Source organism: Leptopilina heterotoma, unplaced genomic scaffold (genome assembly GCF_015476425.1).
Source record: "Leptopilina heterotoma isolate Lh14 unplaced genomic scaffold, ASM1547642v1 Lhet_42, whole genome shotgun sequence".
Classification (NCBI taxonomy): Eukaryota; Metazoa; Arthropoda; class Insecta; order Hymenoptera; family Figitidae; genus Leptopilina; species Leptopilina heterotoma.
In genome coordinates, this window is record NW_025111078.1 from 2,986,230 (window position 1) to 3,013,694 (window position 27,465).

General features: G+C 30.1%; 1 protein-coding gene across 3 annotated transcripts in view; it reads left to right on the forward strand.

Annotated features, from left to right (window-relative positions):
* The window catches only part of LOC122506487 (protein groucho-like), a 143,759-nt gene that overhangs the window by 12,094 nt on the left and 104,200 nt on the right, over positions 1-27,465 (forward strand). The window contains exon 1 of one of the 3 annotated variants that reach the window (XM_043618701.1): positions 12,956-13,935. The exons of the other annotated variants lie outside the window; for them this stretch is intronic. Within the exon in view, the coding sequence (XP_043474636.1) occupies positions 13,873-13,935 (63 nt within the window). The 5' untranslated portion in view covers positions 12,956-13,872. Of the gene's footprint in view, positions 1-12,955; positions 13,936-27,465 lie in introns of those variants that run through there. 3 annotated transcript variants of the gene reach the window in all.

Here is a 27,465-nt window from a genome sequence, read left to right on the forward strand (position 1 = left end):
AAAACTCTTTTACACTCTTCTTTCAATCCATAAATAGAGGAATTTTTCGAAAAAATTTGCTCTTATTTTCTCTCTAGAAAATGCTAATATTTTTCCAAGAATATTTCCAAAAAAACTGAAAATTTGCTGAATTATTAAGTTATAATAATTTATTGTTACTATTATTCTCATAGCAATCGTTTCAATATAAAAAGTTACTATGGTAGTAATTACACTTTCTATGCCCCACAGTAGAATTTATTTTTTGTTTTCTATATTTATTTTTAATATTTGTAATGACGAACAAAACGCATAGTTTTTCTTATAGATATCAAATTGAGACAAAAAAACACGAGTGGTGAAGCAACCTTTATAACATTTCAACGTAATTGAAACGTTCGTGCGTTTTCGGCTCACGAAGATGCACGAGCGGATAGAAATTTCCAGGAATCGTTAAGGTGCCTCACACTGGGGCCAAATGTATACTTTTTCTGTCAAAATCAGTCTGGAGATCACAATTTTCATTCAAATAAAACAAAATTTTCCTTTAAATCTTCATTACTAAATTCTCTATCGAATCATCCATGCCGATTTTTTAATTCTTTAGTTATTTATATTTATTTCTTTACAACAAAGTATGAAAAATTGATATGTTACTATAAAATAAAGTTTCTAACATTCAAAAAATTTATAAGTAAATTAGAAATCATATTTTAGTATTCCTCAAATAAAAAATTTTATATAATTTCACTTTTATTAAATAAACAATATATATAGTCAAAGTCGATTAAAAACCTATTTTTTATTTTTTTTTAAAATCATAATTTAAAGTAAAACTTAAATCTAGATATTATAAATCAGTACAACTGTTCTGTTTTTAAATAATATTTTAATTTTTATAAATAAAATACATTAAGACGATATGGATACTATATTATAGTATAGGAGCGTTGGAGAACCACTTCGAAATTACCCCCCTCCCTCCCTCCCCCAACCCCTCCTCTCTATTCACTCTGTCATCCAACTGGTGTCGCTTTGACTCTGTTAATACCGGTAGTAGGTCGACCCCTTGCTCGCTCACGGAATTAACACGACCAAGTATTTATGGATCCTTGCCAGGTAACCTGAGGATCCTGTCTGGATGCTTTTTTCACTGGAGGGATTAATTAATGAGCCTGGACCGAGAATTACATGCCTTACGAGAGGCCAATACACGAATACAAATCTAACACGCATGTACCGTCAACCAATATATATATACATATAGTGTACGTACAAAATGTACACGTGTTTCAACTCCACAAATTGATATATGTAAAAGTCGTTAAATAAAAAAAAAGAATAACGATATGATGTTGATTTTTTTTCTTTTTATCAAAAAATAGAAAAAAAAACCATTTTTACTAATTCAAATGTAGAAATTTTCTCTTGACGACGCCATAGTAATTTTTTTTTCACCCTTCTATTTGTAACTAATATATTTCACTCTCTCGAATTTATTTACAAATTACACTCACTACGAATGTATTTTTTTTTAACTCTTTTGTCTTTTTTCGCCCACTCTCTCTCTCTCTCTCTCTCTCCCATGGTGAAGAGAATCACCAAGACGTGCTGTGGTTGTTTAAATTCCCGCGCGTCTATGGCAAACCACAAAAGTCCACGAGTTTTGTCCCACTAAAGCTCTCAGGGTGAAACACATTGTTTTTTTTCTCTGCGGTTAAGCAAAGCACTCTCATATATACAATATAAAAAAAACAGAAATCTAAAATCTCATGCGTTAAAATTGGACCGTGATTCTCCTTTTGGATTTCTCTTTTTTTTCAACGAATTGTCTGAAAAAGAAATAATTTAATAAAATTTTTAAATCTCTAAATATTAAAAAATCTAAAAAAGTAAAACACTTTACTAACATAAGCTTTACTCAAGTGTCAGTGACAGATTTGTCTGAAACTTTTAGCACATGCTTATAGAACTCGAAAAAGTAAAAGAAACTTATTTTTTCTTATCGACAAAGAAGACGATTTAAGGATTGAAACAAACCTCTTTTATTGCTAAAAAAACCACTAAAAAATTACAGAAAAATGTTAAAGTTCTTTCAATTTAATATAATTTTTAAATATTCGGTACAAAAGAATTTTTTAGGTTGCTGATTACGAATTTGAGGTCAGATTTAAAAAATTAAAAATGGCGGATTCAATATGGCGGTCGTATTTTTAAAATTTACTTGAAATCGATTGAAACTTTGTACTCGGGGGCTTTTGACCTCGCTGATTATGAATTTGAGGTTAGATTTACAAAATTCAAAATGGCCGATTCAATATGGCGGACGAAAAAATTTTGAAAAATCATCAATATTACAACAAAAGCCTGCGTTTTTATTTATTTTTTTTTATTTTCTTATCTATATAAGCATATGTACCAAGTTTAAGCCAAATCGGTCACTGACACTTGAGTATATAGATTTACTTATTGTTAGAGATAAAAGTAAAAAATTTTACCAAAAAACCAAATTTATTTTCAAAAGAAATTTTCTTGTACTTTTTTGTTTACGCGTATATATATTGTTTACGCATTGAATATGGGTACGCGGTTAAAATTTCCTGTCGGGTTTTGCTTGCGGTAATTCAATATATATATATATGTATATATAGTAGCAGGGACGGCGAATTTAGTTAGGGATCAGTTTGTCTTTCTTGGTTAAAATGCGTGAAAACGTGAAATATAATAAGCATCGCTCGAAAATCCAAATTTAAGATATGGGATTAGTATTTCAGAGAATTGGATAATCCCCCATGGGGTTTCCAATTTTTTTTTTTTTTTAATAGAATATTCATTTTTTATCTCCGCTCTTGAATGAAATGTAAATTTCATTTTTGTATATAATTCTTTCTTTTCTTTTGTAATAAATTTTGTCGACTTATATCTGGAAAAAATTGGCCAAATTTAGAAATAAGAAATTCGTGGATCTTCTTTTTTTTAAGCATCCTAATCCTATTATTATTAAACAAATTGTATATATTAAAAATTCTCAATGCAATTCTCATCATCCTAATCCCCTGTTATTAAACAAATTATATTTAAAATTCACATGCAAATATTAAAAATTTTCATATTGCAATGTTATACTAATTTGTAATTATGATATCTTGCTTTTAGAAAAGGAAACAAAAAAAATTTGAAAATTTTACAAGTAATAAAATTCCAGGTATATATGTCATTTTTTTATATATTAGGCGCATAATTTATTGATATTTTTTGTAAAATTTCCAGAAAAAACATTTTTTCTTGACTAAATTATTTTTATGGAAAAAAAATGGTCAAATATTATAAGAAATTTTTTCTTGACACGCGTTATTTTGTGTAGATCAGACATTGTATTCAAAAGTATTTAAATTTTCGGAATATTTTCTTTTTTTATCATTGCGATATATGTATAGTGTATATCAGTGAAATACGACATTACTTATGACCTTATGTAAATATTATTCGCGTATAATCACTTTTCAACATTGTTTTACATTAAAAATTATGATAATAAATTGAGAAATTCTTTGGAAAAGGGAAAAGTTTTTAAATATATATAAAGATTTAGGATTATTTATATCTATACTATAGTACTTTCTACAATACTGTTGAACTTAATCAGAATCGAGATCAGAATTCTCAGAATTTGCCGCTTCGTGTAGTCTCGTGACGCGCCGAGAGCTCACGAGTCGGCACGAGCGAGTAGCGAATCTACACGAAGTCAATTTTCATGCCGCCATTTGCGATTTTAGCCGTTGCGCCTTAATATAATATATATGGTAAAAATACAATATAATATAACTTAATATGATATAATAAAATATATTATAATGTAATATAATGTAATATGATATAATATAATAATAAATAAACAAAGTTACGATTTAGTACCAAAATTAGTACTTTACTTTTTACAGTGTAATAATAATATTAATAACAATAATAATGTTAATAATAATAATAACAATTTTAGTATTAGTAATATAATAATAAGCTGTAATGAAACGATGCGAGCTATTTTTCGAATTACAACGGTTGATTTTGCTTCAAAGGGTGAAATTAGATGACATTTGACAAAATTTCAAAAATCCAATATGGCGGATCCAAAATGGCGGATATTTTAAAAATTAAATTGATTTACTTGAAACTTGTTACTCGGGGGTTTTTGGGGTCGCTGATTTTAAATCCAGTGTTAGTTTCCAAAAATATTAAATGTCAAACACAGAATTGCGGACAAAAGTTAAAAATCGAATTTTTTACTTTATTATTATTACTGGAACTGCAAAAACATTTAATGTTGATGAAAACTTTTTGAATTTTGAACAAATCTCGTCTTGTTTCGAGGAAAAATCTTCTTCCTCTTTTTCTCACGAGGATGTTCCTCATGAGAAAGAGAATATTTTTTTAAATTGTCAAGTAAAATATTGAGTATAATTTAATTATTTTAATCGGAGGAAGAATTTCAGTTGTCGTACAAGTAGAGGAGCAGTGTTCTTAGCAAATAGCTGGGGAACGAAGTCTCTTTGTGGTGGAGGTATATATATATATATATGTATGTAGGTTGCCTCGAGTTGAGAGCAACGGTGCGGCTAGCCAAGTCGACCACAGCGACTGGTTCACCCGACAGTGGTTATATCGCTCTCAAACCCAAGCTCCATACTTTCTCTCTCTCTCTCTCTCTCTCTCTCTCTGCTTCTCGTTCTCTCTTCTTCTCTCGTTCTCTCATTTTCTCTTGCTCTCTCATTCTCTCTTGTTCTCTCTTACTCTCCTTCTCTGTCACAAGTAAGAGAGTAAGAGAGAGAAGGAGAGATTCTTCTCTCTTACTCTCTCGTTAGAACGAGAGAATGAGAGAGAAGAGGAGAGAGAGAGAGATCCTTCTCTCACCCTCTCCTTTACACATAACTTTCATCCTCTCTTTCTCTTTGAAACTCTCTCTCTCTCTCTCTCATTCCACTTTAACTCCCTCGTTCGGTAAGCACCGAACTTCACCGAGGACACATATCCACCGAGGAACATGAGCGAACACGCAAACCGGCTGTGGCGGCAGGCGGTTCCGCACAACCGCAGTCGCCCAAGTTTCGCCAACACTCTTGCTTATGTATATATATATATATATATATATATATATATTTCTTCTCTTACATACACATTCACTCTCTCTCTCTCTCTCTCTCTCTCTCTCTCTCATCCTACCGAGAAATAAGACAAAGAATATAGGCTCCACGTCCAGTAAAATCCAGACGCGAATCAATGAATAAACAGACTAAATAGAAGGCAAACAAGAGTAGAAATGCTCTTGTAAAGTGTACACTAGAGTTGCAAGGATGAGAGATAAAATGATAAACAAGAGATAGGGAGGAAGAGGAAAAAAAAAGTCGCTGGGTTTTGTAACAAGTGAAAGGAAACGACAAATATTCACGTATTCTCGGTGTTCTTTTTTTTCTGAACAGATGTTTCAATATACGAACATTGGTCTTCTGCTATAAGCATTGCTTCTGTAAAAAATATTTCTTAATATAGTTCGATCGAAAATTTGGGTGTTACTTTGTTTGGAATTAATACCATATTCGTCAGAGCAAGAATACTTTTAGGTGCAATATTAGGGCAAGCGCGCTCTCTCTCTCTCTCACTCTTTAAATTCACCTTTCTGGGGAATTCAGAAGAATTCAGTTCTTGTTCCAGAGGAAAGCACTTCATGATGCTCCTTGATGTTCCTTGATGCATTAGAACAAAACAATTTGATCCAAAAACTACTTTCTGATGTTGAAAAGCTTATGGTATAGCAGGAAATGCTATTCTTTTGATGATTCAAAAAAATCCTTTCTTGTTTCCTTAGAAGATAGCTTTTTCTAATGTTACAGGAAATACTTTGCTTAATGTTCCAGAGAAAAGCTTCTCTTGATTCAACAGGAAATACATTTTTGATGATCCAAAAGAATTCTTGATGCTTTAGGAAGAAGCTTTTCTTAACGTTCCAGGAAATACATTTTTGATGTTCCAGGAAATACATTTTTTATGCTCCAGGAAATACTTTCTATAAGGATGTTCCAAGGAATATATATCTTTTCTTAATGCGGCAAGAAATACTTTTCTTGATGTTACAGAAGAAAACTATTATTCAAGCTCTGGGAAATGCTACTCCTGATACACAAAATGAAGAGCTTCTTCTGTATGCTCTAAGAAAAAGCTTTTCCAGATGATACAGGAAATACTTTTCTTGATGTTACAGTAGAAAAGCTTTTCTTGATGTTCCAAGGAAAAGTTTTTTCTTGATTCTGCAAGAAGTGCTCCTTTTGATGATTCAAAAAAATCCTTTCATGATGCTTTAGGAAGAAGCATTCTCCTAATGCAACAGGAAATACTTTGCTAGATGTTCCAGAGAAAAGCTTCTCTGGATTCAACAGGAAATGCATCTTTGATGATGCAAAAGAATTCTTGATGCTTCAGGAAAAAGCTTTTCTTAATGTCCCGAGAAATACCTTTCTTGTTGCTCCAGGAATGTGCTTTTTATAAAAATGTTCCAAAGAATATCTTTTCCTAATGCGTCAAGAAATAATTTTCTTGATATATGTTTATATAGAAGAAAACTATTATTTATGCTCTAGGAAATGTTATTCTTGATGCACAAGACGAAAGCTTATTTCTTCTATGCTAAAACAAAAAGCTTTTCCTGCGATGTTACAGAGAAAATACATTACTTCATATTCCAGGAAAATAGTTTTATGTTCCATAAGAACAAATTTTTCTTAATATTGCAGGAATTGCTTCTTTTGATGATCAAAAAAAAAACTTTTCTTGATGCTCTATATTGTAACTCTTTTCTTGATGTTCCAGCAGAAGGTATACCTATTCAAGAAAAAAACTTTTTTTGATGCTCCAGGAAAAAGTTTTTTTATGGTCCAGAGAATGCTATTTTTGATGAACAAGATAAAAGCTTCCTTGATGCTCCATAATAATCTTTTCTTAATACCTCAGGAAATATTTTTCTTGATGTTCCAAAAACTGTTTTTTTCAGTGAAGGAAATGCTTCCTTATTACTATTCCAGAGAAAACCTTTTATCGATGCTTCAGGAAATTAATTTCTTGATCTAGATGCATCCAGAGAATGCTTTAATGTTTAGCATCAGACATTTAGGATAAAGACATTTAGGATTAAAGACATTTATTAGGATATCTTTAAGTGTTTTGCAAACAGGTCTTCTTGATACTCCAGCAAAATGTTTTCTTTGAGCATTCAAGAGAAATCTATTCTTGATTCTTTAAAAAATGTTTCTCTTGATGGCGCAGAAGAAAAGTTTTCTTTAAAAATTCTAGACAATATTAGCCTTTCTTGCTGCTCTAGAAGAAACTTACCTGAAATATTTAACAGTAAAATTAAAATCTTCCTTTTAGGTTAAATTAGCGCTTCCTCTCGTTCCATTCTGGTAGAAGCTTCCTCTGATATTCCAGCTAAATCCCTTCTTGACTTTCAGGTAAAGTTCAGGTAATCTTCGGCTAAAGCATCCTTTGATATCATAGGAGAAGTTTCTCTTAATACTCCAGCGAAAAGCTTCTCCTAAAATTTTTCATCTTCTTCTTTTTTATCATCATCATCTTCTTCTCTATTATCATCATCATCATCATATTTTTCTTCTTTACCATCATCATCATCATCTTCTTCTTCATCATTATCATCATTATCTTCTTCATCATCATAATCATCATTATCTTCTTCTTCTTCTTCCCTATCATCATCATCTTTTTCTTCTTTACCATCATCATTATCATCTTCTTCTTCATCATCATCTTCTTCTACTTCTTAATCTTCATCATCATCATAATCATCATCTTCTTCTTCTTTATCATCATCATCATCATGATCATCATCATCATAAAATCAGAATTCGCCCCTTTTTGTGCAAATTACATCCCCAAATATCAAGTTCGAAAAATTCTGAACAAAAATTACTCCGACGACAAAGTATATACGACGCTTAAAAGAGAAGTGTGAAAGCGTGTTTGAAAAAACAGCAACGAACATCAGGAGAAAATGAAGGACACTAGAAAACAAAAGGACTCTAGTTTGTTGAAATATTTAAAAGAGGATAGGAAACTAAAGACAAAAAACTCGCAGAAATAATTTCGTCATGACCCCAAGAAGAAACCCAATCATCATAGTGTCGCTTTTGGCCTCAAAAAAAATCCCTCTAGCAGAAGAAGAAGTAGTGGAAGAAGAAGAAGATGATGATGAAAAAAAAATGCCAAGGTTTTTCACAAGTACATAATAGTATCGAGGCTTCCTGGAAGCATGACAATGGGGGTTTCTAATCCTCCTTGGATTAAGGGTCGACCAGCATCATCGTATGTTGGCGAAAGGAGAGTGTATAAGAGGAACGACCAGAGGGAGGGCTTCCAGTAATGGGATCGACGTTTCGTTATGTTACTTTTCCATTCTCATTCCCGAACCCTCCTTCCGTGTCTCGGTTCCTAGGATCTCATGCTTGTATGCCGTCATTTCTCCTTCCCTCTCTCTCTCTCTTTCTCTCTTCTTCTGTTACCTTTTCTCTGTCTCTCTTTCTGTCGCTTTTACCTTCTCTGTCACTCTCTCTCTCTTTTTGCGACTCTTTCTCTCTTTGCAAGAGGGAATGGGAGAGAGAGAGAGCAGCTCTCTCTCTCTCTTGTTCTCTTCTTTCACCTTCTTCTCCGCCTCCACTATCACCCCGGGGCTCCGTGTTTTTCTGCGTGTAGCCCCCCATTTTTCATGTTTCGCTGTGGCTTCGTATAGCACCTTGGAGTGTATAGCTGCCTCTCCCCCACCTCCTCTCCCTTCCCTCTCTCTCTCTCTCTTACTCACTCACTCACTCTCCTGGGGAGAGAAGAGTCACATCCACGTGGATACATCATTCACTGGGAGAAAATGATTCGTTCAGTGAAGATTTCTACTGGTTGTCTTGACAGTAGTCGAGTGTTACAAGTGGGGATAGACTTTAGGCAATTGGACAAGGCACAAGAAGGTGAATGCCGATTGGCTGAAGTGAGACAAGCCAGTCCACGTGGAGTAGTCGTTCAGTGGAGCAACGTCGTTTTCAAGCAGGCCAAAAGCGATAGCGGCAATCAAGTAGGAAACTGCTTGGGAGTGTGTATGGTATTCACATATACAGAGGGTGGAATGCTTACGTCTCACCCGCTCTGTTTCACATACACAATCGTAATACACGTGCAAACATTCTATCTGTGATTCTCGCTCTTTCTCGCGCTCCTTTCTTCATTCAATGAAGGCTTCTCGCTCTGGGCACAAGAGTAGAAAGGGGTTGGAAAACGGGTGTAGGCGCCATATTTGTGGTAGTGTGGGAAGTGAGGGAAATCACGAGTGGCGAGTGAGAGAGAGAGCTCTCGCGATAGAGAGAGAGAGAGTGCGAGAGAGAAACAGAGAGAGAGAGAGAGAGAGTGAGAGAGTATAAAAGGAGGGGTTGGATTGAGTGAGCGAGAACAGCCTAAGGGGTAGTAAGAGATGTCTAGAAACGAGAGAGGAAAAGAGAGAGAAAGAGAGAGAGAGAAGGGAAGTTTATGCGGACATCCGTGTCAGCCCTGTGTCGGCCATTTTGCGAAAAACTTTCGATTTGTTTGCACACCGACCAAACGGGGGCTAATACTCGCGCGTATGCCCGGCACGTCGTTACGCTTGCCTCGTTTAAACGACTACAAGACCATCCACTATCGCAACATTTTCAAAAAAACTCTCTGCCTCAAATACGAAACCCAAACAAGCACAACACTGTTTTGCATATTATGCATTTTGACATTTGCAAAACAAGTATGATTTCCACAATTTATAATGTACATATAACAAAAGGAAATATTATAGATTCTTCCATATTATCCTCCAAAACAAACAATTAATAAAACAAACTTTTTATTTGAATTTTCCCAGAATTTTTCACGAAACAAAAAAAAAATTATAAAAAACTTTTTACCATTTGAAGAAATAGTAAATATAAATTAAATTCTAGCGAGCTGTTTTCATATATAAAGATTATCAAATACTACTTCAATTTTTATTTAACTGCTCATCGAATCTACTACCTTGTACTAACTACTAGTAATTACTTTTAGTTACTATTAACAACTAGTAAGTACTATAAACTAATAGTAATGAATAGTAATTATTAGTAGTTAATAGTAACTAATAGTAATAAATAGTAATTATTAGTAGTTAATAGTAGCTAATAGTGACTAATAGTAATTACCAGTCTCTAATAGTAATTAATAGTCGCACTAATAGTTAATAATAATTTTAATAGTTGATAGTACATACTAATAGTTAATAGTAATTACTAGTTGCTAATAGTAATTAATAATAGTGACTAATAGTTAAGAGTAATTACTAATAGTAAGTGGCACTTACAAGTAATTGCTAATAGTTGATAGTATAGTTACTAATAGTTAATAGTAACTATTAGCAATTTTTAGTAGTTGAAAGTTTAATTGTTAGTAATTAATAGTTATTTACATTATTATTATTATTATTACATTATTATTTACTTGATAGTAATTAGTAATCAACTAATAATATGCGTAATAGCAATTAATAACAACTGCTAGTAATATAGTAACTATTTTTAATTAATAGTAAACAAAAGTAACTGCTATTAATTAATTATAATTAATAGTATCAAACTAATCGTAATTGACAAACATTATAATGATAACTGACTAACATTTATTAATAGTAGTTTATAGTAACTAATACTATTTAATATTAAGTAATTGTGTTATTAATAGTAATTGATAGTAACTATTAGTAATCAATTGTAACTATTAATATAACGAACAGTAATTAATAGAAGCTATTTGTAAATCATGAGCAAAAATAATATCCAATAGTAATTGATATTAATTATTAGTAACAAACTAATAATAATTGATATTAATTAATACAATAATTAAAATTAACTAATAGGAATTATTTGTAATTGATAGTATTTTATAGTAACTAATAATAGTTTCTTATCACATTTATTAGTAATTAATGTAGTAAAAATTATAATTAGATATTGTAATTCATAATAACTAACTAATTATAAAATAATTGTAATAAATAGTAATTAACTTTATCTACCAGGAATTATTAGTAATTGATAGTAATTAATAGTAAATAATTGATAGTAATTTATATTAAATAATTGATAGTAATTTATATTAATTAATAACAACTAACTAACAGTAAGTGATAGTCATTAATAATAACTAATAGTAATTAATAGTAACTAAGTTTATTACTATCAATAAATTATAATATCAACTGCAACTAATTAGAATTCGCTACTTTTAATTAATATTCATTACTAATACTTACAATTAATTTCTGTTTGTTTACATTAGTTAGTTACTACTAATTACTATTGATTAATAGTAATTGATGATAACTAATAGTAATTTGAAGTTACTATCTAATATTAGCTAACAGTAATTAATAATAATGAATAGTAACTATAATAGCAGTTGTTAGTAATTAACAGTAGTTGATAGTAACTATTAGTATATAGTAACTATAATAGCAGTTGTTAGTAATTAACAGTAGTTGATAGTAACTATTAGTAGTTGATAGTAACTATTAGTATATAGTAACTATTAGTAGGTGATAGTAACTATTAGTAGTTGATAGTAACTATTAGTAGTTGATAGTAACTATTAGTATATAGTAATTATTAGTAGGTGATAGTAGCTATTAGTAGTTGATAGTAACTATTAGTAGGTGATAGTAACTATTAGTAGTATTGATAGTAACTATTAGTATATAGTAACTATTAGTAGGTGATAGTAACTATTAGTAGGTAGTAGTAACTATTAGTAGTTGATAGTAACTATTAGTAGGTGATAGTAACTATTAGTATATAGTAATTATTAGTAGGTGATAGTAACTATTAGTATATTGTAATTATTAGTAGGTGATAGTAACTATTAGTATATAGTAACTATTAGTAGGTGATAGTAACTATTAGTAGTTGATAGTAACTATTAGAAGGTGATAGTAACTATTAGTAGTTGATAGTAACTATTAGAAGGTGATAGTAACTATTAGTAGTTGATAGTAACTATTAGTAGGTGATAGTAACTATTAGTAGTTGATAGTAACTATTAGTATATAGTAATTATTAGTAGGTGATAGTAACTATTAGTATATAGTAATTATTAGTAAGTGATAGTAACTATTAGTAGTTGATAGTAACTATTAGTATATAGTAACTATTAGTAGGTGATAGTAACTATTAGTAGGTAGTAGTAACTATTAGTAGTTGATAGTAACTATTAGTAGGTGATAGTAACTATTAGTAGGTGATAGTAATTAATAATAACTATTAGAAAGTAATAGTCATTAATATAAACAAATATTAACTACTACTAGTTGATAGTAATTAATAGTAACTAAGTAATAGTAATTAAAAGTAGTTAATAATAACTAATAGTAACTTTTAGTAAGAGACAGTAATTAATAGTAACTAATAGCGTTTAATAGTAATTGATAGTAACTAATAGTAAGTGACAGTAATTAAGCAGTTATGAATACCATTACCCAAAAATTTGAACACACTGAAGTAATGAAATAAATCGATAGAGAATAGTTTAGACATTGAGAATAAAGCAAACGTGGTAGTCAGTGACAAAGTTGGTTATTAACGAGGTCGTCGCGAAAGCTGTGATTTCGTGCCTTGCGATTTCGGTGCTTTTACATAACCGAGCGACTAATTGTAAAGGAGCTATCGCGCCGGTTAATGTTGGTGGGGTCGGACCTCTCTTGTTGTGTGTGGAGAGAGCGGAATGAGAGAGAGAGAGAGAGACAGACAAACACACAGTCATAGTGCGCTTGAGGGGGAGTGGGGTGGGGAGAGAACTGAAGGCGACGAGAGCTGTTTGCCCTGATGGTGGGGATATAATCCCCACCACGCTCCCTACGAGTTAGTCGTTTCGAGACTACGGAAGAGAGAGGATCGTTTCGTCTCATATTCCTGTTTATAAAATAAATTTTTAACAAATAAATTTTTATTCTCTAACATTTTTGTTTTTTTCTCCATTTTTTTAATACAAGAAAAAAAGAAGAAGAGAAAGATCATAAGATAGCAATGATCGTTAAATTGGATTATAAGTGACAACATTCTTCCCAAAGGATTAATCTTTTTTTTTTTATTCAAGTGTTTGTGAATTTGGAAAAATTAAATATCGCGCGTGACATAAATAATAAGTGTCTATAATAAAAGTGAGTGAATTTTCGAAAGAGAAAAATTTGCCGAATGATAAATTTGGCTGAGTTTGTGTTTTCCTCTTTTTAAGAGGAAAAATATATTTGATTTTTATTTCTTTTTTTTTTTTGGAATCATTGTTCGAGAAAAGAAGAGCGTCTCTCTTTCTCTCACTCGCACCTTGTGCTTCCACGCTCCGTCGGTCTTTTTCCCAGTTTGCCAAGTGTTAAGGTCTCTTTCTACCTTATCGACCGTCATCGTTCGTTGGCGTTGTTTCTCACTCTCAGCTTTTTTTTTCTGCTGTGGGGAAACAAAAATTCTTCTCCATGAGGTGCTAATTTTGGATTTAATGTGAATTTGGATGGAAAATTACGATACATATCTCACTTAGTGGTGTGTTTTATTCCATTTCTGGGGGTTGTATTTTCTATTTGTTTTTTTCAAAGGGGGGGTTTTGTAATTAGTGTTGTTGGTAATAAACGTGTGATTTTTTTTCTTTGATGGTGATTTAGTGAATCGCGATGAGGGTATTTTTTGAAAATCGCGTTGTGCACTGATGCAACTTTTGGATATAACGGTGTTGCAAGAAAGAATAAGACAAAGATAAAGGACCCGTAGTGTTTTCTGCGGATTTTTTTTGGAACACAGGAAAATGTATCCAAGCGCTGGTATTAATGCCGCCGCGGTGGCTGCTGCTGCAGCTGCTAGACATCCGGTAAGTTTTCTGTTTTTATTACTCTTAATAAGAAAAAAAATGTTTTTGATATTTTATTTAGGTAAAAATTTCTCTTGACTTGTTGATCTTTTAACTATATATAACCGACGGCGTACTTTCGGAGGGAATTTTACAGAGCTTCACCTCTCAGGTATAAGGGACCCAAAAATCTTCGAAACTGACTATTGTAGAACTGATCTTATTGTATTCGCTACAAAATTGTAATTTGTAAAAAAAATGTTGATAATAATTCTGTAAATTTTTGTTCAAATAAATCTGTAATTACAGTTGACGAAATAAATACGTTTTGAAATGTGTTTGCAATTTTGTAACACGAATAGAAAGCAGGATCGTAAATATTTTGAGAAAAGAAAAACGGAAGTAGCATCTGAGATGCTCTGGAAACAATCCCTTACAGCAACGAAAATTTTAGTCCTGTTGAACATCTTTGCTCCCAGGACTCTTGTCCTGGGACAACCACTCTCGGTTCTTACCAAACCGAAAGTTTCAGATCTTTTTCCTTAAAATTTCCGATTGCTGTTAAGGTAACAATTGCTGATACTACGTATCCTAATGTTTATCATTAATAATTTAGGATTCATCGGCAATTTTTCTAGAAGCATGATCCTAATTTCCATAAATCGTCAAATCCACCATGTGTACAAACAGTTTTCTAGCATTTGTCCAGAGAATTTTTGTAGCCTACAAATATTAACATCTGTAGAATTTAGAAACACTACATAATGCCAGCACTTTTCAAAAACAGGATACTAAATTTCTCTGTATTATTCTTTGGAGAAAAGAATAAGTGGCCCCCTCATTTGGGGAATGACTAAAGGAATATTGAAGAAAATTGAAGAAAAAAGTTTCGTATTCTAGGATTTGATTTTATAATGAGTCTGCTCAATTAGTGCGGTAAGCCCTTATAGTCTGTAGATCCAGTCCGCCCCATAAACCGCATTCCATTGTCAACTCCAAGTTGAGTAAGTCTTTTGCCCGCAAGTGGAACTGAAGATCTTTAGTTGCAGATAACGGTCAACTTATATACACACATTTAGACGAATGCTTACCTGAAAATTCCTTGTACAAAAACGTTTTAGGTAAATAAGATAATTATCTATAGGAAATTTTATTTCTAGAATAAAGAGCCCTTTTTTTTAAAACTTTTTTTAATTACAAATGTTTATAAAGTTGACCCCCAAAGGAAAGCTGTGTTAAGCTGTTATCAAATCGAACGTTATTTTGAGTTTTGTTTCTTATTAATTTGGAAAAGAAGCTCTTAATAGTAATCCTTACAGCTAATTATCTGATAATTAAAATGTTAATTTGGTTTCCTAGTAATCCTAAAACAAAATTTTAATTTCCGTTCGTAATAATCCTAAAACCAATTGTGGTGTAAATATTAACGTCCAACTGGGTTCAACTTTCAAAAAACCTTTATTAAGGGTCGAGAAATAACAATTTGTCGTAAGGTCCCTTTTGCCCCGGGCGGATAAGGAAAAATGAACCTAAAAACAAGAATGCATTCCTAGCCTCCTTTTGTTTTTAGGTTCATTTTCCCTTCACTCCTAGATAGTTGGGTTCATTTTAATGATTCCAAATTTACTAGTGGAAATAACATGTCTGTCAGGTGGTGTATAGTGGTTGTATTAACTATATGAAATATTTGATGCGCGTAACTCAATCTGGTTTTCGAAGTGGACGTGGCTAGGATTTGCGTCGAGAAACCCCAATAGAGTAGAGGTTGGAAATGTTGATCGTGGGGTTTGGTTCGTATACACTGGAGAACATCGGGACACGTGTCCACGCCTGCTAGCATATACACGCACGTGTCCCTTTCTCTCTCTCTCTCTTGATCCCCATGATAGGGTACCTCCATTTCACCCAATCGTCACGTATGACCACTGAAAACCCATTTCACTACACAATGTTGTCTGATATTTTGGACCTTTTCATCAAATCCTCTAATGGACACAAATCTCCACTGATTCCCCCCTCAGACACTCAAACGCCCTTCAAAAAAAGTTTATGATTCTTTTTACCTTCTTCCCTTTGGACACAAAAATTAAAAATTGATCTCTTGATCATTTGTGTATTTTGGACTTACTTTAGGACTCAAAAATACACAAATGATCAAGAGATCGACAGGTTAACGTTAGACTAACGTTAGACTAACTTTAGGCTAACGTTAGGCTAAGGTTAGACTAACGTTAGGCTAACTTTAGGCTAATCTAACGACATGTTTGGGTCACTAATATCAGGTTATAACCGTTAGTTATATTTTAAGTCTTTTTAAGTCCGCAAAGGTTTGTTAAAGAAATAAAAGAATTATTATTAATTTAATTATTATTTTAAAGAACCTAAATAATTAAAACATTTGAAAATTGGAATGATATTGAATGATTGGAATATATGGAAATAATTATGGTAATAATTGTGAGTGGTGGTAGGGGGGCTCATCAAAGACCCCTAAAACTCACGTCATACCGGATGTGGCAGGACGATTATGTAGCACGTGGTGTAATGAAAGGGGTTCCTCCTCGTATCGTATCAATATGAGAGGGGTTCGTGTTTCAGGGATTTGGTTTTTAGGGTGGAGGAGAGATACAAAAGGGGGAAGGACACACAAAGTATAAAGAGGGGTGTCAGCATAACGCCAAAAAGGGGTTGTAGGAGTTTATACATTTAAGTACGTATGCCTCCATTAGGTGCCTATTATCTTCAATGCACGTATTTCCCAACCCCTGATAAAAAAAAAAGAAAATAACCCCTCCCTTTATATAACAAATATTGATACTTTTAATCGGACTATTTAAACTATACACACATTGGATAAATACAAGAGAGTTATAGCACAAAGAGAGCAAATATTAGCTGAATTGTGACAAAACTGGTGATTTTTGATACTATTTGGGTAATGTTTGCTAATCAACATTTTTGGTATATACAATTTGGGTAATGTTACATGACAAAAAGCAAACATTGGCAAATATTAGCCAAAAACACTAAAAAAAATGATGTTTTTTGGTACAATTTGGTGCCCAATTTGGCTAATATTTGCTAATCATCATTTTTGGTATACAATTTGGCTAATGTTACATCACGAAAAGTAAATATTAGCCAAAAAAGAAGAAAAAGTCGTATTGTATTGTATTTTTGGTACAATTTGGTTAATATTTGCTAATATGGAAGAAAAATGACAATTTTTGGTACACAATTTGACTTGAGGAAGTTATAAAAAATGTCTCCATCCAAATCGAAAGGGTCGTTAACTGACAAGCTGTAAAAAAAAAGAAAGTATTTACCCGACGACGTCTTGATGTTTATCGTCGTCTCTCCAAATACATATATATATTTTCTAGAAAAAAAAAAGTTTCTGTATATCATTGATGAGGGACTGGTGCTTTGATCGGTAAAACGGATCTACCAGAGGGATTGGTATAAAAGCATAAAACCCAATTGAGGGGAGAAACGAACGATGAAGAAGAAGAAGAAGAAGAGGCAAAAGTTTTGCTCAACGACAGCAGGTGCTCTCAGCCAATAAGCCTTAGAGGGAAGAACCAAAAACGAAACCCAATGGAGATGGAGAAAACGCGAGGGATGAGCTGCTTTTGAAATCCCTTTTTCCGCCAAAATAATCCATACAGTCGGGGATACAACAACAACAATAGTCATGGACGTCGTCTCGACCCCTCTGGTATATTACTCGAGCCTCAGGGAGTCGTAAATTGGTCCTTCAGGACCGGAGTAACGAGAATATTGGGTACATTTCGTATTTTAGTGGTTTAGTTAGGTGTCTATGCTAGTTTTCTTTCTCTTTTTAGTTTGTACACTTTTTTTTTCTATAGTCAAGAGGTCGTATGTCATCAAGGGTTTAAGATGCTAATATTGAGAGTATTCTTAATCCATTGTTGTGCAGGCGAATTGTATTTTTATTGGGAGAAATAAATATTTGTTTGTATATTAGGTCTAGGTGACGTCAGAGGTAAAAAAAAAAGATGGTGACAGGGGAAAAAAGGCTCGCGCAGCCACTAAGCGCCTGCGCATTCCTTTTTTTCCCTGTCACCAACTTTTTTAACCTCTGACGTCGTGGAGAATAAAATATTCATAAAATATAGTTAACTAATCTTTTAAAATTTAATTATTTCTGAAAAAAATCATACTATAACGTTTTTAATATTTAAATTATAAGCTAAAATTTCAACTGAAATTCGATTTTAAATCATAATTTTTATTAGAATAAGTTCAAGTGAAATTCAACTATTAACATACAAGAATAAAAATATATTTAATACGCAATTGAATGTTTCTTAAAATTTAATTCTTATGAAGAACTAATTATTTATTTCTTATCAATTTTTTTAAAAAATAATTGAATTTCTGAAAAGAATTTTTATTATATATATGAAAATAATTGAATTTTTGCGAAGATTTTAATTCAATTTTTTTTTTAAATAATTGAATTCTAGTGAAAAATTTTCATATTTGGAAAGATAATTGAATAATTGTGAAGAATTAAAGAATTTATTAATTTTTTGAAAAATAATAGAATTTCTGAGAAGAATTCTATTATTTCTTGAAATAATTGAATTTCTAAGAAGAATTTTGTTATTTATAGAAAAAATACAATTCTTTTAAAAAAAATTATTGAAATTCTATATTTAAAATAATTGAATATTTGAGAAGAATTTTAAGACTTATGTAAATAATTGAATTTCTGAGAAAAATTTTATTATTTCTATTATTTCTTTAAGAATTATTATTTCTTTAAATAATTGAATTTCTGCTAGGAACTTGATTGAATCTTTTGAGAATAATTGAATTTCCTGAGAAGAATTTTTTTATTTCTTGAAAAAATTGAATTTTTGCTGGGAATTTGATTGAAATTTTTAAAAAATAATTGAATTTCTAAGAAGAATTTCGTTATTTATAGAAAAAAAAAAATTCTTTTGAAAAAATTTATTGAAATTCTATATTTAAAATAATTGAATATTTGCGAAGAATTTTATGATTTATGTAAATAATTGATTTTTTGCGAAGATTTTTATTTAATTTTTTTTTTTTAAATAATTGAATTCTCGTGAAAAATGTTCATATTTGGAAAAATAATTGAATAGTTGTGAAGAATTAAAGAATTTATTAATTTTTTAAAAAATAATTGAATTTCTGAGAAGAATTTTATTATTTAGTTAGAAAAAGCGAATGAAATATTTTCAAAGTATATTTTGTTCAAATTTTTTTTTTTTGTAGAGAATTTTATTGAAATTTTTTAAAATAATAAAGTTTTTTTTGCGAATAATTGTATTCAAAATTCTATAAAATAATTAAATTCTTGCTGAGAATTTTATTAATTATGAAAATAATTTAATTCTCATAAATAGGGGAACATAGTCTAGGTCGGCCACCTTTTTGACTTTTGTTTATAACTTTTTTTTAAAAATGAATTTGGACAATTGAAGTATATGGTTGGAAAGTCCTGTTTAATAGGAACATTTTTTCTGTACAAAGTAAATTGACAGGTTTAAAAATGAAAAAGTTATAAAGATTTAAAAAAAAAAAAATTTGTAGTCCAGGTTGGCCATTACAGTCAAGGTCGGCCATGTTTAAAATTCAAAGGGCATTAATCGTTAAAAAAAAAAATAACATGTTTGGAGTTACGGAAAATTGATTCTTTATTGTTTACAGCTTGTAACTTAATGAAATAATAAAATAATAAAAATAAACAATATAAAAAAGTAAATATAAATAAAAAAAAATTTTGCACTAAAATATTAATAAAATTAAATAAAAATATTAATAAGATGATCAATTATATTATGAGTTATACAGAATTGCAGTTTTTGCAAATGAAGTAGCTCGTCCTCAACTTTGCGCATTTTAAACACATAGTGGCCGACCTTGACAGTAAGTAACATTACCGAATTGTTGTAACCATAAAGAAATACGTTTCGGGATTCGATTTTTTACTTTGTTTTCCTTTCAACCATGAGTCCCACAAATTTTCTGCATACTTGCCTTGACGATTCAATTTGTTTTTTATCTTTTATTAATGGTTTTTCACATTATGCACAAAACTTTTTTTGAGCTTTTTTTGTACCGACGTCACAGAAAACACAATTTTCGATTTTCCGAAAATGTAATTGAACAAAAAGTTAGGTTTCACTAAGACAAGCTTCGACAAAAATGCGCGTAGGTGGCGCTAGTGAACTTGACAAAAAAACGCGAGTGGCCTACCTAGACAGTAGGCCAACCTTGACTACATTCCCCTAATCATATCAAAATTTTTCAAAAATATTGAATTTCTGCGAAAACTTTTATTCTTTATGAAAATAATTGAATTTCTGAGAAGAATTTTATTATTTCTTGAAATAATTGAATTTTAGCTTGGAATTTAATTGAAACTTTTGAAAATAATTAAATTTTTGAGAAGAATTTTTTTTATTTCTTGAAATAATTAAATTCCTGAGAAAAATTCTGTTATTTATAGAAAAATTACAATTCTTTTAAAAAAATTTTTATTGTAATTCTATTTAAAATAATTGAATAATTGCGAAGAATTTTATTATTTATGATAATAATTGAATTTTTGCTAAGAATTTGATTAAAACTTTTGGAAATAATTGACTATCTGTGCAGAACTTTATTATTTATGAAAATAATTGAATTCTTGCAGAGAATTTTATTTAATTTTTTTCAAATAATTGAATATTCATGAAAAATTTTATTCTTGGGGTAAATAATTGAATAATTGTGAAGAATTAAAGAAAGAAATCAAGAATTTAATAATTTTTTTCCAAACTAATTGAATTTCTGAGAAGAATTTTATTATTTATGAAAATAATTGAATTCTTGCAAAGAATGTTATAGTTAATTTTTTTTCTAATAATTGTTTTCTCTTGAAAAATTTTATTATTTGGGGAAATAATAATTGAATTTTTGAAAAAGTATTTTATTATTTATGCGAAAATAATTGTATTCTTGCTTGGAATTTTATTTAAATGTTTAAAAATAATTGAATTTTCGAGAAAAAGTTTTATTGATTTTCGAAAAGTTCTTGAGAATAATTGAATTGTTTTAAAGAATTTTATTGCAATTTTCAGAATTTTTTTTTTTATTTCAACTATTAACGAGAAAATTTTCCCTAAAAATAAAGAAAAATGTATAGCTTTTATTGTCATAAATCTAAAAAAGTATCAAAATAGTAGCAAATTGTGAAAAAAGTATTAAATAGTAGATTTTAGTAGATAAGTGCAAAGCCTGAGAGAGAGAACAAGTTTCCGTCTCCTTGAATTGTCGTTTAAATAACTCTCGAATTACCTTGCATTCCGGCTTCCCTTTCTCACCTTTTTTTTTCTTCTTCTCGCATCACTTTTTTTCCCTTGTCCATTTTTGCTTTACCCTGCTGCTGCTGTTGTTGCCTTATACCTTTCTTGTATGTAAGTATTTTGCCATGAAAGCGGCAATTATTTTCTCGAGGGTTTTTTTTTGTTGGCTACCCATTGCATTTCAACGTAGTTGGATTATGTTTCAAAAAAAAGAAAAAGAAAAAAAAATTAACGTTGAGCGGAAGAAAAAATTTAGGAACCACATATTATACTTTTCGGAGGATGAGATGAAAAAATATTCAAGTTGAAAATGGTTTTTGGTTTCTTTTAAGGAAACACTTTAGCACATATGTTACGAAATCTTTTAAGCTCGCTTTTAAGTTATAATTGAAGTTTATTGTTTTTTTAACTTTATAGTTTACTTTTAGTATTTATTTCGTTTACGTTGTAAACTTTCATTTTCACTTCGAATTTCAAAGTCAAAGTCAAAGTCAAAGTCGAGGTCAAAGTCAAAGTCAAAGTCAAAGTCAAAGTCAAAGTCAAAGTCAAAGTCAAAGACAAAGTCAAAGACAAAGTCGAGGTCTAAGTCAAAGTCAAAGTCGAGGTCAAAGTCTGAGTTAAAGTCAATGTCAAAGTCAAAGCCTCAGTCAAACTCTGAGTCAAAGTCAAAGTAAAAAATCCTAAACATTCATAAATTTCTGCAAAAAATTAAACTCTGAATTTATTTTTATCGCACGAAAATTGGACACTTTAGTAGTTTCTCGAAACGTAAAACTTAAGAATCAAGTGCACATATTGCATACTTGTGTGTGTATCCACCATTCTCAATTTTCACGGCTCGTTAGTCGCGCTTTTTAGATCGTTACCTCCTCTCGTCCATGTAAACTCATAAAGGATGCAAATTCTCGCAAAAACATATATATTTTATTACTGAAGAAAAGAGAATGGAATGCATTTTATGAACTTAGAATTTGTTCCACTAAATGCAACATATTATAACAGTAATATACAAAATGTATATTTCATCATTTTTACCTCTATATTTTTCAATAGAGAATTAAAAAAAAATATATATATAATTTGTCAATTTTACAATATATGGAAAAAGTGGACCTAATTTTTGGCATTGAATATTTTAGTAGACCTAATTTTTGACTTTAAATACTTAAGTAGACTTAATTTTTTGCTTTAATTATTTTGTAGACCTAATTTTTCTCTTTAAATACTTTTTAGACCTAATTTTTGCGGATAAATACTAATATAGACCTGATTTCTGTCGATAAATACTTCAGTAGACCTAATTTTTGGCTTTAAATAATTTTCTAGACCTAATTTTTTGCTTAAAAAATTTTGTAGACCTAATCTTTGGCTTTAAATACTTTAGTAAACCTAATTTTTTGCTTTAAATATTTTGTAGATCTAATTTTTGGTCGATAAATACTTTTTAGATCTGATTTTTGTCGATAAATACTTCAGTAGACCTAATTTTTGGCTTTAAATAATTTTTAGACCTAATTTTTTGCTTTAAAAATTTTGTAGACCTAATATTTGGCTTTAAATACTTTAGTAGACCTAATTTTGTGCTTTAAATATTTTGTAGATCTAATTTTGGTCGATAAATACTTTTTAGATCTGATTTTTGTCGATAAATACTTCAGTAGACCTTAAGTTTTGGCTTTAAATAATTTTCTAGACCTAATTTTTTGCTTTAAATATTTTGTAGACCTAATCTTTGGCTTTAAATACTTTAGTAGACCTAATTTTTGGCTTTAAATAACTTTCTAGACCTAATTTTTGGCTTTAAATACTTTATTAGACCTAATTTTTTGCTTTAAATATTTTGTAGACCTAATTTGTGTCTGTAAATATTTAAGTAGACCTAATTTTTTGCTTAAAATACTTTTTAGACCTGATTTTTGGAGATGAATACTTTAGTAGACCTAATTTTTGGCTTTAAATACTTTTGTATTTTTCAATAAAGAATTAAAAACAAAAAGAAATATAATTTGTCAATTTTACAATATATAAGGAAAAAGTGGGTAGTGGTTTTGAATTCTTGGAAAATAATTGACCTTCACTTTAACCATTTGTATGTGTTTCGTTGTGTGCGCTTTTACTGAGAGAGAGAAACTCTCCTTTCGTGTTTATATGGCGATAATTACGCCAAAAGAGCTTCATTAACTTGTTGAGAGAAAAAAAGAAATTCAAGGGGTCGAAGAGAAGATGAAGAAAAAGAAGAAGAAGAAGAAAAAGAAGAAGCCCCTTGAGTTTTGCACTTGGAATGGCATTAATTGGCATTAGGGTTGGCAGTTTGTCGTGTTTCCTGACCTAAGCGATTCCTTGCCTCTTTTTCTTCTCTCGAGTGCGCTTTTGTACTCTTTCTCCCTCTTTCTTTTTCTTTTTGAATATTTTTTTAACAAATACTTCTTTTTAGTTGAAAATACACTCGGAAAATACTCACATACCTAAATTATCCTTAAATTGCCCTTAAAATTTTCCTTTTACACAAAAAATTACTAATTTTGAACCAAAATTTTGTCCATTGTCAAAAATATAGAAATTTTGAAGGTTTAAAATATTTTAATCATTACCACAATATTTTTGTGGTTTTAAATACTTTTGTATATCTAATTTTTGGTGATAAATACTTTCATAGACCTCATTTTTTGTTATAAATACGTTTATCGCAAAAAATTAGGTCTAAAAAATACCAAGGCCAAAAATTAGGTCTACTAAAGTATTCAAATCCAAAAATTAGGTCTAAAAAAGTATTTAAAGCCAAAAATTAGGTCTACAAAAATATTTAAATCCATAAATTAGGTTTACAAAAATATTTATCGTCAAAAATTAGGTCTAGAAAAGTATTTAAAATCAAAAATTAGGTCTACAAAAAAATATTCAATGCCAGAAATTAGGTCTAATAAAGTATTTATCGCCAAAAATTAGGTCTAAAAAATACAAAAGCCAAAAATCAGGTCTACAAAAGTATTTAAATAAAAAAATTAGGTCTACAAAAGTGTTTAATGCAAAAATTAGGTCTACAAAAATATTTAAGTCCAAAAATTAGGTCTACAATAATCAAAATAGGAAACCGTAAGTGAAAATGAAATTGAAAAATAAATAATAATAAATCTCAAAGTAACAAGCACATATCTCAATTATTTCTTCCTTTATATTCAATATGGTATTCAACATTACTCTGATTCACGCCAATTTAATCCATACGAGGGAGAAAAGTGAGAAATTTTATTGGATATATTGTTCGCAAATGACTTAGATGTATGTAATTTCCAATCACAACATTACAAGGTAATTAGAATATTATTTATCGTTGATGAAAAAGAAGGTGTGGTTGTGAGGAAAAACTAGTAGACTCCTTATCTTTATACGCCTGGTTAGTTGTAACCATAAATTGTAGTCACACTTGTTTCATATACTTTTTTCCCTTCGCCATTCTTAACCCAAGAAATTGTGCTGTTATTTTCTCTTCTTCTTTATATATACCTATAACTTTTTGTACAAAACACAAAAATATTGAAAGCCAAAAATTTGGTCTGGAAAAAATTTAAAGCCAAAAATTAAATTCAAAAAAATATTATTAAAGGCAAAACTTAGAACTACAAAAATTTTTGTAGCCAAAATTTCAATCTACAAAGGTATTTAAACTCAAAAATTAGGTCTACTAAAGTATTTAAGGACGAAAATTAGGTCTACTAAGTATTTATCGACAAAAATCAGGTCTACTAAAGTATATATTACAAAAAATTAGGTCTAAAAAGTATTTAAAGCCAAAAATTAGGTCTAAAAAGTATTTAAGGACAAAAATTAGGTCTACTAAGTATTTTTCGACAAAAATCAGGTCTACTAAAGTATATATTACAAAAAATTAGGTCTAAAAAGTATTTAAAGCCAGAAATTAGGTCTACTAATATTTTTTAGACCTAATTTTTGTCCATAAGTACTTAGTATACCTAATTTTAGGTTTTAAATACTTTCTAGACCTAATTTTTTGCGATAAATACTTTAGTATACCCAATTTTTAGCTTTGAATATTTCTGTAGACCTCATTTTTGTCGATAAATACGTTTATCGAAAAAAAAATTAGATCTACTAAAGTATCTATAGCCAAAAATTAGGTCTATCAATATTTTTTAGACCTAGTTTTTGTCGATAGATACTTTTGTAGACCTAATTTTTAGCTTTAAATACTTTTATAGAACTAATTTTTGGCGATACCTTTCTAAATCTAATTTTGGGCTTTAAATATTTTTGTAGACCTAATTTGTGGCTTAAAATACATCTGTCGACTTAATGTTGGGGGATAAATACTTTTGTAGACCTATTTTTGGGCGATAAATACGTTTATGGACAAAAATGACATCTAAAGAGTATTTGAAGGTCAAAATTAGATCTACAAAAGTATTTAAAGTCAAAAATTATTTCTACTAAAGTATTTATCGCCAAAATTTAGGTCTACAAAAATATTTAAAGCCAAAAATTAGGTCTAAAAAACAAATTAAATCCAAAAATTAGGTCTTCAAAAATTTTTATCTACAAACATTAGGTCTACGAAAAAATTTATCGCCAAAAATTTGGTTTATAAAAATAATTATTTACTTAGACTTTTAAAAATTCTTTTCACAATTTTTTCTTATAAATATCAGCCACACATATTTTCGTCAACAGTCAAAATTTCTTGTTGAACTTATTCATTGAAGCGAAAATTTATTCTTTTGTGTAAATTTGCAAGTGCTTTGTATCGAGGAGTACTCCACACAGTAAACAGACATCAAAGTACTTTGCCTCACAACTCGCTATTTACTTATCTCCCTACTATACGCCGTATGTGGCATATGTATATGTGCTAAGACATGTTTAATGGAAACATCTGTGTTGTCCCAACATATCTGATAATCCAAGAAATCAACATCGCGAGAATAACGAAAAATACCTAAAAAAAAAAAAAAGAAAAACAACACTAGGCAAACTATACTTTTTTGTATATACCGTGGTGGATCAAAAAAAGGAAAAAAAAAATTTTAGTATATAAGTTGAGGGGTGCATAACTCGAGTTCTCTCTTACATCAAGTGGATCGACGTAAATGTGCACGCGAGTGGGCATGCCCACTTAATGCTTTCACTGTTTCTCTCATTCTCTGTCGTTCAGCTCGTTGATTTACGCTCGTGTGGGCGACCAACGATTACATCGGTGAGAGTGTTTATAATGTGGCGTGTTTCGTGTCGAGACTGCCGTTTGTTGACGGCGCGGCACCGTGCACCGCACTCTCTCTCCCTCTCTGTCTTGTCGACTATTTCCTTCTTTTTCACCTTCAAAACGAAAGATATGAATAATAAATTCACCCCGACATCTAAGTTAATTTTCTAAGTTCGAATTTTAAAGCAAACAATTTTTATTCTGAATTTCTTTTTTGTCAAATTTTATTTTTAAAGGCATAAGTGAAAAATACTTCGCGAACGCAAAGCACTATTAGAAAAGAACAGAAGTATATTTATTTCTTTTTTTATTTCATGCTTCACGTTCGTTCACACTTTTTCAGACCTAATTTTTGGCGATAAATACTTTAATAGAACTAATTTTAGGCATTGAATATTTTTTTGGACCTAATTTTTTGCTTTAAATACTTTTGTAGACCTAACTTTTAGTTTTAAATATTTTAGACCTAATTTATGACGATAAATACTTTAGTAGACCTGACTTTTGGCTTTAAATACTTTTAGACCTTATTTTTGTCGATAAATACTTTAGTAGACCTAATTTTTGTCGATAAATATTTTTGTAGGCCTAAGTTTTGCCTTAAATACTTAAGTAGACCTAACATTTGGCTTTAAATATTTTTAGACCTAATTTTTGTCGATAAATACTTTAATAGAACTAATTTTAGGCATTGAATATTTTTGTAGACTTAATTTTTTGCTTTAAATACTTTTATAGACCTGACTTTTGGCTTTAAATACTTTTTGACCTTATTTTTGTCGATAAATACTTTAGTAAACCTAATTTTTGTCGATAAATATTTTTGTAGGCCTAAGTTTTGCCTTAAATACTTAAGTAGACCTAACATTTGGCTTTCAATATTTTTAGACCTAATTTTTTGCTTTAAATACTTTTGTAGATCTAATTTTTGGCTATGAATACTTTTGCAGACCTAATTTCTGGCTATAAATACTTTTTAGACCTAATTTT